General features: G+C 42.5%; 1 protein-coding gene across 1 annotated transcript in view; it reads right to left on the bottom strand.

Moving 5' to 3' along the window:
* LOC126161678 (UDP-glucose:glycoprotein glucosyltransferase) overlaps positions 1–15,631 on the bottom strand; it is a 142,294-nt gene that overhangs the window by 16,766 nt on the left and 109,897 nt on the right. The window contains exons 17-18 of the mRNA XM_049917683.1: positions 2,206–2,415; positions 233–457 (exon numbers count right to left, since the gene is read on the bottom strand). Of these exons, the coding sequence (XP_049773640.1) occupies positions 233–457; positions 2,206–2,415 (435 nt within the window). The remainder of the gene's footprint in view (positions 1–232; positions 458–2,205; positions 2,416–15,631) is intronic.

The raw sequence follows: 15,631 nt of genomic DNA on the forward strand, positions 1-15,631 counted from the left end.
TGTGAATTCTATTGATAAAAATGGTTTCCACCACCAAAAGTCAAACTATCTCAATCCTGATTAAGTGCTACTTAATCACTGAGCATCAATTGCCCTGGTCAAAGGCCCTGGGATTTCAAGTATTAGACTCAAACTGTATCTTCCTACAATTAAAAAGTAATGTTTCTTTGTAAGTATAAGAAAACAAGACTACAACTACTAATAACTCATTACATTACAGAAATTAACGTACCTTACTATGTCGAATATATCTGCTGAGCGACCTTGACGGAGTCTCAGAATCCAAGCTCCAGGGTTAGCTTTCAATTGAAAATAGCCCAAGTTAGCCATAACTATTGTATCCACAGCTACAGGTTGTGTCTCTGTGCCCAATGTAATCTGTAGTCCCCTTGGTGGGTTCCCCAAAACAGCATCAAAACAATGGCCTTCCAGTAGCAGATATTCCAGTTCAAATTCACTGCAACGTAAACATCCAGTCACATAATAAGCTACCAAAAATTACTAACTTCTAAAATAAGACAACATATTGTAAAACAATTTTCATAACAACTAAAAAAATTGATCTTGAGATCCATTTTGCAGACAAGAGAAAGACGGTGTACATATTAAGTAATAACGCATTAACAGGAACTTTTCTGGCCATTTGGCACACAACATTATTCATGTATTGTTAACTTCTAATTTACCGTATTTACTCGAATCTAAGCCGCACTCTAATCTAAGCCGCAACTGAAAAATGAGACTCGAAATAAAGGAAAAAAAATTTCCCGAATCTAAGCCGCACCTGTAATTTTAGACTCGAAATTCAAGGGGAGAGAATAGTTTTAGGCCGCACCTCCAAATCAAAACAAAGTTGGTCCATTGTAATATGAGACACAATTTAGGTCGAATGAATGACGATACAGCTACAGTAGTTTGGATCGAGTCTTAAGCCTAGCAGTTAAGCTTTACCAGGTAGCCATTGCTATGCGTCAGGCACTCCGTCCGTATTTATTCGGGTACCCTTCCTTTTTCACGTGCTTCGTCTGGTATGAATCGATTGCTTAGTTTGCTTCGAACTGATAATTGCCGTTTTCTTTGTTATAGGTGTTTACGTCACTCTTAAGCTGAAAATGCATTACTGTACTGTGTCATACATCGCGGCATGGCTTGCTTTTGTGCGCGCTACTGCCACTTTTCTTTCTTTTTTTTTTTTAATAAAATTAAAAAAAAAATAAAAAATAAAAAGAGGAATCGTCTCATTAGCAAAACAATGGCAAGAGACTGCTATTTGTTGTTACTTACACTGCTGCTTTCTTTGATAATGATCAACAAGAACCAAATAATAGACTGCGAATGATAGAACATGTTCTGAACGAGAGTTAGGTGAAAATTTTTCTCCGTTTGAAAATCTTTGTGGCCGCTTCTTTAGTACATGAAATTCTGCACAGAAATTAGTCATCTTAGGTTTAAAAATCTAGTCAGTTGCCGTGCTTCATTTCTGACTGTATCACTATTAGGCATAAGAATAATACGAATATAAACATGACACAATACGTATATTCTGCTGCGTTTGCTGTTGTCTCACTCTAGTTTCGTAGTTTATTAGGCAGACAGGATTTAAATGAGATAGCAGCAAACATGAAAAATACGTGGCACAATGTTTATATTCGTATTATTCTTATGGTGAAGAATATCACTGCATGTGATTTACATTTCATCAGGTTCCTATTAGCAACCATCTCTTCTCACAGGTAGGAAAAAATTGAGAACGTAGAGTTGGCCATATTGACAAACATCCCAAACAGTCTTACCAGTCGGATTTTCGTAGTACATTGAAATTCTGCTACATTCGAAGATGAGCAACGGAATTTGTATTTACTTCGTTGGACAATGTATGAAAATGCAGTGGTCGAAACTCGGGACGGAGAAAAAAAGCTCGTCTTGCACCCTTCTTTTTTTTACTGGCGCAGAGGTTTTGGCGCCAGTATTTATCTTTGTGCCTACAAAGCTTGCCTTTGTAGCGCTACATATATTCGACGGCAGAAGTTAGTTGTGGCGGCACCTACCAACATTTTTCAGAACATCCGCTTGCTTTGCACTCGATTCTAAGCCGCAGCCGGTTTTTTGGATTACAAAAAGCGAAAAAAAAGTGCGGCTTAGATTTGAGTAAATACGGTAACTTATTTGTTATTATTTACATTAATTCTGAAAGATTTTATTTACCTGTGCACACCACTTCCAACATCATCCAGACGAATATTATCAAGATCATATGGACTGCGCACCACCTCAACCAACCAGTTTTCTGGTACATGCATGTTCTGAGTTAGAAGAACACTAGTTGGCATGTTGTTGAAACGAGCTATCGGGCCAGCAGACATCTGACCATCTGGACCAAACTGAATTTCTGGTTCCAACACAAATCGATAAAAACTGAAAAAAAAGAAAAGAAATCACAGTAACACACATCTGTTAATTCTGAAATACTTTACTGTCAAATATTTCAGGCATAAAGGAGACCACTAACTGAATAGCAGAAGCTTTGAGTCATCAACACACACAAAAATGAAGGAAGGTTGCAAGCTTTCAGATACAGACATGAAAATTTGCATGTGCACACCCATCCACGAATGCACCCTCAAATCTATGCAATTACATTGTGCCAGATGAACACACAGTGCCGGGATTTCAGTTTGGCAGATGGATTGGAATGAGGAGTTGTGTCAGGTGGGGTAGGTAGAGGGAGAAACAGGCAAGAAGTGAGATGAGGGGTTGGGGAGGAGTAGCTAGTGGTTCACAGGGAGACATCCGGTGTGCATAATACAAATGTGGGGAGAGAGGCAGCAGACGCACAAGCTAGGAGAGTAACACAGAGGCATGTTTGTGTGTTGCTCAATGACTATGACATGGAAGTGTGGATCGGGAGGTGGTGACAGGAGAGAGGAAGAGGAGACCGTTGGGTACAGGGTGTTGATGAAGTGGGTTAGCAGATATTAGGATCAGGAGGTTTGTGGAAACTAAGGATATGGTGTAAGGATAACTACCATCCCACTTTTACTTCTTTCTCCGTCTAGCTACATCATCCGACAACCCCAGTATTGTGTGTTCAGCCAGCAAAATATAGCTGCACCGGTGTGTGTGTGTGTGTGTGTGTGTGTGTGTGTGTGTGTGTGTGTGTGTGTGTGTGGAGGGGGGGGGGGGAAGACGGAACATGTGCATGTCCAAACATACAACAAAATTTATGCTACTACAATGAAGTTACATATATGCTCTTCTAATACAATATCTTACTATGTAACTTGTCTGAAGTAGTTTAAAGAAAAATCTAAATGAGAATAGTCAGACACCACTCCCATTTTTAAGTACAGCATTTTATCGATATTCTTCTAAATTTCACACTGTTATTCACTTTAAGAATAATACACAATGAAATACTTCAGCATTACAATGCAGTTTTAATTATGCTGTTATGCCACCTTTCTCAGTAACACCGGTTTTAAATCAAATTTCAAACAAAATGGAGAAACAAAGACTGCCACAATTTTCCTTTAAAAGTTGGTATAATTTTTTGATATCTGTAAAGTTTAGCTGTGTCTGCTGCAATTTTAATGGAACATATTAGGATTCTTTCTTTTTTCCTGAATCCAGCTATGCCAGTTGCAAGTCTGAGACCTTATTTCGCAACTGATGGGGAAGGAGGAGTGGGAGGAAAATAAATCTCTTCTTAAGGCGCCTGCAGCAGAGACGGTGGACTTTGGTAAGGCATCAGTGGTGGAGCTGGCAAACCTGTACTCTGTACTCCAGAGAAGCACCTACAAAAAGCATCTTACTCCACATAGCGAGGGGCATTCATGAGCTGGCAGAAATCCTAACATCTCATGTCACTGTAGCCTGCCTACAAGAGAGACAATGGAATGGACAGAAATGCAGATATGCTGGGGAAGGGTATAAATTGATCTATCATGGAACAACTAACACCCAAGGAGTTGTTGTTGTAGTGAATGAAAAACTCCACAACAAAATATCAGTTGTACATACATACTCTGCCCCACATTTGTAGTCACTGACCCCCCAACTAGTCGAAGTCACATCTCCTCTGCATACATCCCACAGATAGGATATAATGAGACACTTAGAGACACATTCTGGAATTGTGGTGTGACATGCAATGAAGAAGACTTGTTTACACTCCCACTGATTCTGCTGATACTGATTGCACTTTGCCACTGTTTAATAATTGTGTACTAGTGTAGCTTAAGCTGAGCTTGATGTGATGCTGCGACGTACACGCAGAAGTGACAGACAAACATAGTTGTGGACACATGAAGTAAAAGGAAAAGTCCACACAAAAAAGCAACTTTCAAACAGTTACAAGTTTCCCAGAGTGAGAAGAATCTTCAGAATTATCACCAAGGAGGAGACAAAACTAGTCATTGCAGAGGTCGAAGCAAATCACCACCAACATTTATACAACTGGCTAACAACAAGGAGACAAAATCATCTACTGACTGGCCTGAGCACTGTGTAGAGCAAGTCTGGATGTAGAACACTACAGGTGTGAAAAAAGATAAGAATAGTCAGCTGTTCCATGACATCAAGAGGATTCTGGGATGTTGGTGAGGGTATTTTAGTGAGATATCTAATACAGAACTTCCTCACCCACCAATACCAAAAGGGAATGTCACAACTGGGTCAGTTCCATGTATCACGGCAGAAGTAGTCAAAGCTGTAATTTGTAACATGAAGAATGGAAAGGCTCCAGGGCCAGACAACCTTCTTTCAGACATAGAGAACCAAGAGACCTAGCGACAAAGTGATCCCCTAGGTGGCAGAATTCAACTCTAATCAGTTACTGCAGCTACATACCACAGATCGGTCATCTAGCACCACAGCATCTGTTTCTAAGGGCAAGGGTGACCCTGCTGAATGTTATGAACTACCATCCAATCCAGCTCCTCTCCCACCCTTTAAATATATTCGAGTGTATCCTTGACAACAGGCTGTGGACCATAATCAGATCTCAGTAAACCAATATGGGTTTGTAAAGGAATGTGGCATGAAAAACACAATTTTTGCTGCATTTCAGCTGAAAGAGAACTTCTGCGAGAAAAGGTGGTCACCACATTTTGACCCTGACACAGCGTTCGTTTGAGAACTATATCAGATGACTTGATATGCTCTTCATGATCACCAAGTTTCAAAAATTAACATAAACTGGATAACAATGCTGTAGAATAGCACCAGGAGCCAGTTGCACTGTGCTACAGGTCTAGCAGCTTTCATATGACAGTTGGTGTTCATCACAGCTCAATCAACACCATCTCCGTTGCTCTCTTACTGTAATGGGTACCACAATGTGCTGATAACACAGTGCTTGTGGCACATACTGGGAAGGAACTTTAAACTCAAGTCAACACATGGTATGAGCGTCTGCAAAGATTTGGCCTCCGTTTGAACATCCACAAGACAGAGTACCACAAAATGATTCCATCTCCTGGAATTATACATTATTAAAACAGCTCCTACCACCAAGGTGGATACACTTTGATACCTAGGTTCCCAACTACAGAGTGACAGCTATGTGAATGAGGACGTGTGAGAAAGAATCAAAGCTACCTGGGTGCGATTCAGAGATGTCACTGATGTTCTTGGGATAAGTAGAAGCCTATCTACCTATATCTACCTAAGATTAAAGATATATCACACAATGGCGAGGCCAGTTGCTTTATATAGTAGTGAGTGTTGGCCCACACCTAGAAGTGCTGAGTACTCAATACACCTCGCCAAAATATGGATACTGAGAAGACCATTAGGCATTTCTCTACCTGACCATATAAACAATTAGTCAATAAAGGACTTCCCCTTGATGGGTGGAGTATTATCAAAAGAAAACACAGTTACATACTAGCAAATGATGCAACATGAACAAAACTGAATTCATGGGAAAACATTAAATATAGTGTGAAGAAGCTTCAGTGCTTGGCCCACTCTTGTTCTGGGTCTCCATGAATGATTTGTCTGGGGCATTAAATAATTCTCCAAAAAACTGTGATGTTTACTGACGACATGTATATTGATAAAAGGGCCAAACACATGCACCAGATATAGATAAGTAAGAGTGGAAAATGCTTACAAGTGGTTCACAGCCAGCAGCTTAAACCTCAGTCTTAAAAAAACTCATTGTGCCATTGCACATAAATCAATAATTGGACAGATAAAATAATCTACTCACCAAGTGGCGGCAGGAGAAAAACGCACACAAATAAATTTAATTTGTGCAAGCTTTGGGAGCCAGAGGCTCTTTCTTCTGGCAGAAGAGTTGAAGTGGAAGGAGGAGGGGTAAAAAACCTGAGAGCTTAAAGGTGGAATACAGGGTAATATGCAAGACAGAGATTATTGTTAAAACATTGTGCACAACTTAATAAGAGTGAAAAGCTAAGTGCATTGTATGTAACAGAGATGGGAGGGGGGACGGTGAAAAATAGACAGGTCAGAAAATGAAAGATGTAGAAAACTAAAATGGAGTGAAGAAGTTACTGTGAAGAAACACTGAGACGGAAGGAATTAACTCAAATTAAGGCCAAGTGGGTGGTGGGAACCAAGCACATGTTGTTGCGCTAGTTCCCACCCACTGAGTTCTGAGAAACTGGCATCTGGAGGAAGAATCCAAATGGCATGTGTGATGAAACAGGCACTGAGGTCACAACTGTCATGTTGTAGAGCATGCTCTGCTACTGGATATTGAGTGTTGCCAGAATACACCCTCTGCCTATGCCTATCGTTGCGCTCCCAGCTGACAAAAAATCTACCGCTGTGGTACTTGACTGACAGGAGTACAAGTATGTTAGTGAAGGTCTATGCCAGTTGTATGACACCTCTACATACAGTATCTGCCATCAAGATCCCATCCCTGTGATTCAAACTGACCTACAGTCCCTCCTAAAAACCTCAGGCCCCTCAGAAGGACCAACACCTCAATCCATAGAACTTCTCACCCCACCCAAACCATGCACCCCCAGCTTTTACCTTCTTCCTAAGATCCACTGAACCAATCAACCTGGCTGTTCTATAGTTGCTGGCTTCAAAGCACCCATTAAACATACATCTGCCTTAGTTGATCAACACCTGCAACCCATAGTACAAAGACTTCCCTCCTACATCAAAGATACCAACCATTTCCAAGATCATCTAAAATCTGTGCCCGTCCCTCTCCTACCACACGCCTTGCTTGTCACTGTTGATGCCATTTTCTTCCATACCCACATCCCCATATACACTGTCAGCCTGCTGCTGAACATTTCCTCAGTCAGCATCCAACTGATTCCAAACCTGCAACATCCTTCCCGCTCACTTAATAAACTTTATACTTCCCAACAATTACTTCATCTTTGAGTGGGACACCTACAAACAGATCAGGGGTACGGCCATAAGAACCAGGATGGATCCTTCCTGTGACAATCTTTTCATGGGTCACTTGGAGAGGGCTTTGTTGGGATCCATAACCCTTCAGTCCTTGGTTTGGTTTAGAAACACTGATGACGTCTTTGCCATATGGGCTCTTGGCGAGACTGACATGTTATAATTCCTGGAATCTCTAAATACCTTCTTCCAATTAAATTTCACATGATGCTATTCAGAATCCCATGCCACTTTCCATCATGTTGACCTCATCCTCACTGAAGGCCAGCTACACACCTCTGTCCATATTAAACCTACTGACAAACAACAGTACTTACATTTTGACAGTTGCCATCCTCTCCATATCAAACTTTCCCTCCCAAACAGCGTTGGCATTTGAGGCAAACGTTTCTGTTCAGATGCAGACTCTTTGCATCAATACATTCTCACTGCAGCCTTCACTGGACATAAGTACCCCATTAGCCAAGTTCAGAAGTAGATTTTCCGGGCCATCACATGCAATCCTAGTACTGCTGCTCTGTCCAGAAAACAACTTTGGAGCACACCACTTGTCACTCTGTATTATCCTGGTCTTGAATGTATTAATCAGCTACTTTGACAAGGCCATGGCTTTCTAAAATCATGCCCTGAAATGATATCCATTCTCTTTCAGATTTTGCCCACCACACCTAGAATAGCTTTTCGTCTCCCTCCCAATCTCTGCAATATCTTTATCAGACCCCATGCTGCTCCTTCATCCATATCCTTACTCTACGGCTCCTACCCCTGTGACTGTCCCCACTGCAAGACTTGCCCTATCCAACCTCCTACCACCACCCACACCAGCCCTGTAACTTGTAAAACACATACTATCAAAGGGAGAGCCACCTATGAAGCGACATTTGTCATATACCAGCTGTTAGGTAAACACTGCACAGCCTTTTACATCGGTTTGACTACCACTCAGTTGTCAATTCAGATGGATCAGCATAGGCAGAGTGTGTATACCGGCAACACACAATATCCTGTTGCAGAGCATGCTTTACAATATGACAGTCTTGACCTCAGTGCCTGTTTCACCACATGCGCCATCTGGATTCTTCCCCCAGACACCAGTTTCTCCAGTTTCTAAGAAGTCCACAGGTAGGAACTAGCATTAAAACACATCCTTGGTTCTCACCACCCACCTGAACTTTATTTACATTAATTTCTTCCATCTTAGCATTTTTTCACAGTGACCACTGCTTTCTTCACTCCATTTTTTTTCTACATCATTAATTTTCTGACCCCTCTCTTTTTCGCCAACCCCCCTCCCATCTCTGTTACATACAACGCACTAGCTTTTCACTCTTATTAACTCATGCACAATGTTTCAGCAGTAATCTCTGTCTTGCATAATACTCTGTCTTCCACCTTTAAGCTCTCAGGTTTTCATATCTCATCCCATACGGTCTCCAACAATCAGTCTTTCCTTCTCATCCCATCTCTGGCCTCTGATTCTGGATGACTTTTTTGAACTGTACCCCTTTTTCTCAATCTCTCCAGTCCTTTTCCTTCAACCACTCTTTCTTCCCCTTCAAAAGCTTGCATAAGTTGAATTTATTTGTGTGTGTGTGTGTGTGTGTGTGTGTGTGTGTGTGTGTGTGTGTGTGTGTGGGCGCGCGCACTTCCTCCAGCCACCAATTGGTGAGTAGATCGTTTTATCTATCCGATTACAAACTGATTATTCTGACCCACAATAGCTGAATTTGTATCCTTTATCTGTATTACTGCAGTGGAGTTGTTGGACCTTTTTCAAACAAAAACAAAACTACAAGAAATAGAGATTAATGAGCATACACAGGATGACAAGTGAGAAGTTCCTGGGCTTCCAGATCAATTATAAACTGAAGTGTTGCAACCATGTGAATAATGCTCCCAAAAAGTTCCATCCTGCCCACTTTGCACTTGGCAAACTCACTCAGTTGTATCAACCTGCAGACAGGATCGGTAGCATACTTTCACCCAATATTGTCTTATCTTGTAACATTCTAGAGCATTGCAGTTACAGTGAAAAGTATTTACTCTACAAAATCATGTAATAAGAACATAGTGGAAAGTTGACAACCAAAGTTCTTGCTTCACAGCCTCTTTAGGGGCCTTAGGTTTTGTTTTGTTTTGTTTTGTTGTAGGGCAGAAAAACAACTACAGACATACACACCCATGTAAAAATGATAGAACACAAAGACAAAAAAGGGGTTGAAAATGACTACATGTTAAGCCCAATCAACAGAAGGAAAGACAGCTAAAAACGAGGACTTGGAGAAAAGTCCATAAAATACACCAGAGAGACAATGGAGGTCTTTTGTCACATTGCTACAATGGATAAAAAGTAAATGCGGTGGATTGTATTGAGATGGCGTAAGATGGACAGACTTGCAGATACATAAATGAAACACCCATAGTCTAGTTTTGAATGGACAAAGGACCGTTACAAACGGAGGAGAGTGATCCGGTCAGTTCCCCAGGAAGTACCGCCTAGGACATGTAGGACACTGAGGAATCGCTTATGGTGGGCAGACAAGTATGACATGCAGATGGACCAAGAAAGTTTTCAATCAAGCATGAGCCCCAGGAATTTCATAGTTTCAAAGAGGGGAAGAGCAACAAGTCCAAGATGTAAAGACAGTGGAAGAAACCAATTGTGCTGCCAGAAATTCTTACAAACCGTTTTTGACAGTGGATAAGCAAAAGCCATTGTCGATGTACCCACAAGTAAAGATGATCGAGACAATGCTGAAGACACCGCTCATGGAGTCAAGTCCATTGAGAACTGCAATAGATGGCAAAATCGTCAACAAAAAGGGAGCCCGATATGCCCAGCGGGAGACAGGCCTTAACAGGGTTAATGGTGATAGCAAAGACAACGCTCAGCATGGAACCCTAAGGCACACTGTTCATCTAAAAGTTGTGTTACAAACCACAACCCACACGTACCTCGAAAACTTCGCCTTTTAAAAGTTCCGGAAGAAAATGGGGTAGGCGGCAATGAAAGCCCCACATGTAGAGAGAATGGAGGATACCAGTTCTCCAGCAAGTGTCATAGGTTTTCTCCAAATAAAAAGACTTGGCCACAGACTGGTATTTCCACAGAAAACCATTCATGACATTGGTTGACAAAGTGACGAGATGATCAACTGCAGAAAGATGTGCTCAAAATCCACACTGTGCAATGGTTAGTAAATTGTGAAACTCAAGCCACCATACCAGACGGGCATGAATTGTACATTCCGTCACCTTGCAAACACAGATGGGGAGAGAAATGGGGGTGGTAACTAGAAGGAAGGTGTTAGTCCTTACCGGGGTTAGGTATGGGTATGACAGTGGTTTCACACCCGTGTCTGGGAAACATGCCCTCTGCCCAAATGTAATTGTATGTATGAAGGAGAAAGTGCTTGCCCACAAGAGAAAGGTTCTGCAAAATCTGAATGTGAACATTGTCCGGCCGTGGAGGATCAGGATGAAGTGAGAGCACAATCCAGTTCCCTCGAAGTAAAGGCGGCATTGTAGCACTCACAATTCTGAGAAGAGAAGGATATCGCCGGAGTCTCCTCCACTCGTTTCTGATGGAGGAAGCAGAGTTATAGTGGGAGGAATTCAAAATCTCTGCAAAATGGCGGCCCAAGGTATTGGAGATAGCAACAGGGTCCACTATGACAACATCCGCTATGGTCAGGCAAGAAACTGGAGAATGGACCTTTGCCCCAGAGAGCCACCAGACTTTGGCCCACACAACAGAAGAGGGAGTGGAACAGTTAAAAAAAGTAATTCATGAAATCCAGCTAGCTTTTCTGCTATCCTGAAGAATGGGACAGCACTGTGCATGCAACTGTTTATAATGAATGCAGTTTGCCATCTTAGGTTGACTTAAAAATGCGGAGAGCACATCTCCATGTGCGAATTGTGTTGTGGCACACCTCAGTCCACCAAGGGACCGGGATGGCTGAGGAACGGAATGGAATGTTCTGTGGCAGTAAGGATAACATCTGTAATACATTCTACTTGCTCATCACAACTGGGGAAATGTTGTTCGTCAAAGCTTGCCAAGGAGGAGTAAAGCCCCCAGTCAGCCTTAGAAAGCTGCCATTTGGTTGTGCACATAGGTGGGGTAGAAGTCAGCAAATGGATAGCACAAGGGAAACGGTCACTTGAGTATGTGCCAGAGAGAATGAACCCCTCAAGATGACTGGCAAGCTGGGGAGTGCAGAAGGAAAGGCCCAAATGGGAATCGGTGTGCATGGAGAATGAAAGGAGCGTGGGTGCTCCCGTGTTAGGACAAGGTCTGTCAAGAGGGCACCTCTCTGACAGGTTCTGGGAGAACCCCAAAGAAGACGTGTGCATTAAAGTCGCAGAGCAGCTGAAAGGGATGAGGGAGTTGCCATAAGCTGTAGAAAGTCTGCCCTGGTGACACCGAATGAAGGGGGTATGTAAATGGTACAAAGGGAAAAAGTGAAGTGAGGAAGGAAAATGCAGACTGCAACAGCTTAGAGCCCTGGTAGTCAGGGAGGTGGTTTGACTATGAGCGTTATCCCGGATGAGCAGCATGACTCCCACACACATTGGAATGACATCCACATGTGGAAGGTCAGAGCAGACCAGAAATAAATGCGAAATTTTTCTAAGCAGTCAAGAGGATGCAATTTCAAGAGGATCCATAATTCCTCTTTGTTGGAACTAAGGCTGAAAATTCAATTGGAGGAGAGTCATGACCAGGAAAGAGGAGGAGGGAAAATATGGAGAGGTGTCACCTCAACAGCTGCCAATTGTCAGCCTTCAAAGACTCTGTTACAGGGCACAGAGGCTGAAGGATCCTCCTCCATGAGATCCACAGAGGTGTCGGCATTCTCACTGTCTGTCTGTCTGTCTGTCGAGTCCAGAGCAGAAAAACAGGTGGTGGTGCACACCAGAAACATGGAGATCAGCCGGGTGAGGGCATCGCCTGATGACACCATCGAAGAGGCCCTCTGAGTTGGCACAGGAGAAATCTGTTTGCCTTTCTTCCATTTCTTGAAGCCTTTTCAGTTGGCAGAGGAAGACTCAGATGTTTTTTGGCTGGTGGGATGCAAAAAGTCTTATGGGAGTATTCCTTCTGTCCTTTCCAGCCAACCCATTGTGTAACAGGTGACTTTTCCCTGTGAGGCGAAAGTTTGGTGGCTTGTTGCACAGCTGGAGGAGGAGACAGGGATGCTACCATAACACTGGATGATTTTACAACCACTGTGCTGAATTTGAGGTCACATGTTCGCATACCTAGTCCTTCGTGGAGTGAGATGTAGCACAAACAATACTGTAAGTGCGGGATGGTAGAATGCAGGGTTTCAGACTAGCCAACAACTTGCGAGTGACAGGATAAGGCACTTTCTCCTTCACCTGGATCTCCTGGACAGCCTGCTCATCAAGATATTTGGGACAACCACAGTAGGAGGCTACATGGTTGCCACTGCAATTGATACAGTGGGGAGAAGGGAGGTGGAACATCACCCTGTGAGCACCCCTACCACAGATTATACATTTGGCCAGGAGTCGACACGGCATTCAAGTGTATTTGTAATTATGATACTGGTAGCAGCGCACTGGGTTCAGACTGTACAGTTGGACTGTGATAACTTCACAACCTGCTTTGATATTTGATGGAAGCACCATCCAATCAAAAGTGAGAAAAAGAGTGTGTGTGGGCACTAAGGATGCATCACCCAATGGACTCAATGACACACTGATCAGAGAGGCACGTTTGAATTTCTGCCTCGGTCAGACCATTGAGCGGCCTAGCTTAAATAACACCACAGGAAGAATTCAGCATTCGATGGGCCTTGACACAAACAGGATAGCCATGGAGGAGCGAAGCTGCGAGCAGTTGTTGTGCTTGAGAATCAGAAGTGTCTCCGAAAGCAAAGTGCCATTGCGTAAATAAGTGCAGGATTTCACAGGGCCGGCAATTGCAGGACTGGGAACCTTTCTGAATAATAAACGGATTTACTGTAGCAAAGAACCGACGGTCTTCAGTATGTGAAACCATTAGGAACCGTGGTACAGCTGGGAGGGTCTTTGAATCGTGAGCCTCAATCCATTTATGTTTTAGTATATGTTGACTGAAGATGATGATTAGCTCATTGTGAGAAAATTCCCCCACAATTGCCAGTGTTTCCAATAGCGCACTCCTTCCAACTGGGGGCACCCCCTTAGAGATTGGTGCACCCATTTTAGGTGATTGTTCACACCTCAGGTGTGCCTGACAGAGGGACCAATCAGCAATTTGGGAAGTTAGCAGCTCAGGTTGACACCCATCCCTGAGCCTGACCTGTACCAGAGTGTGCGTCCGAACCCTACCTGTCAACCTGGGACTGGGAATTATGTATTACCCAGTCACCCGTTTCCCAGAAACATCCCAGACATGTTCCCCATGGGAGGGCAAAAAGAATAGCAAGAGGATAGACATGCAGCGTGGAAGGGAAAAGATGATGCAAAGGCTGGGGCCCTGTGATAGCCAAGCATGAACCCACCAAAGAGCGGCGAGACCCTAGGGGAGGGACCTTAGGTGCCAGTACACAGACACACTCATCACCATACTTGTGGTTAGTGACTGAATTTAGGATTAACTCTGCAATTCACAACCAAAATACTAGAACTATATATAATTTCCATGTGAACTATGCATCACTCTCTGCGATTCAAAATGGACTTCTACATTCCAGTGCCAAGGTCTGGAAAAAATTGCTGGTGGGCAGCAGGTATGAAATTAGAAAACCCCTAATCTTCAAAAACAAAGTAAAAGAATTTCTCATTAGCCACTCCTACAATTTATCAGAATATTTTGACTGAGAGAAATTCTAACATTTGTATTAGATAAAAAATCTACTCACCAAGTGGTAGCAGGAGAACACACGTACAAAAAGGTTTATTTTTACAAGCTTCTGTAGACAGTGGCTCTTTCTTCTGGAGGAAGAGTTGAATGGGAAGGAAGAGGGGTGAAGGAAAAGAACTGGAGACGTTTAGGAAAAGGGGTACAGTTCAGTTCAGAAAAGTCACCCAGAAGAAAGAAAGACTGCCTTTCCTTCTCATCCTATCCAGTAAGTCTCCTCTGACTCATGGTTCTGGGCGACTTTTCTGAACAGTATCCATTTTCCTAAACCTCTCCTGTCCTTTCTTTATCCCCTCTTCCTTCTCATTCAACTCTTCTGCCAGGAGGAGGAGCCACTGGCTCTGAAAGCTTGTAAAAGTTAAACCTTCTTGTGTATGTTTTCTCCTTCCGCCACTTGGTGAGTAGATTTTTTTATCTATACATTTACATTATATCACCAATAACTGATTAATTTTATTGTTACAATATTTGTATTTGGTAGGTCTTGACTTTGCCAGTATACCGATAGCCAATAGTGATCTGTCTAAAGTTATATAAATGTTTTAAGTATAGGATTAAACACAGCAGCTACACACATATAAAGTAAACTAGAGGTAATTCCCATAATTATCAGTAACCATAATTTGTTGTTAGTATATTTTATGGAAATAGGTTGGTTGGTTCTGCCTGTTGATGTACAGGATGTCCACAATGTCACAGTCTGAATGGTTTATTATACCAGTTTAATTTAGGCATTTACTACAAATTTTACATCAAACTGAAGGTAAGCTAACCTAGATTTTCTTACAAATGTTCATTATGTGTGCCTTCAGTTATACTGCACACATCCAACCTGAAATCCAATTCTTCTCACACTTTGATTAATAGCAATAGTCTGCTCAATTCTGTGTCAACTCTGGCAAATCATTAGGTAGTGCCACAATGTAGGTGCGATCTTTTATAAAGCTCCAGTGGAAAAGATCACATGGCGTGAGACTAGGTGAATGTGGAGGACAATGGGAAAGAGCTTTGCTCTACTGGTTGTTATGACTAACCTAAAGGTCAGGAACTTTGATGATCAACCACACCGACACAAAAAGATGCCAAAGAGAGGGACTCCATCTTCTTACCAAAATTTTTGCAGGTTCACCTTCTAATTGGGGAAAGAACCATTCTTGCAACATATCCAGATAATCCACTCATTATGGTAGCTTCAGCAAAAAGAAAGGTCTATTACATTTGACATCGGGACACTGTGCAGAAAAAGTTTAATTTCGGGGATTGATATTTTACGATTTATCAAGGATATCCTGACCACCCCCCCCCCCCCCCCCCCTCCTCGATGCAAACACTTTGGTATTTACCTTCTCACAT

Source organism: Schistocerca cancellata, chromosome 2 (assembly GCF_023864275.1).
Source record: "Schistocerca cancellata isolate TAMUIC-IGC-003103 chromosome 2, iqSchCanc2.1, whole genome shotgun sequence".
In the NCBI taxonomy this organism is placed as follows: Eukaryota; Metazoa; Arthropoda; class Insecta; order Orthoptera; family Acrididae; genus Schistocerca; species Schistocerca cancellata.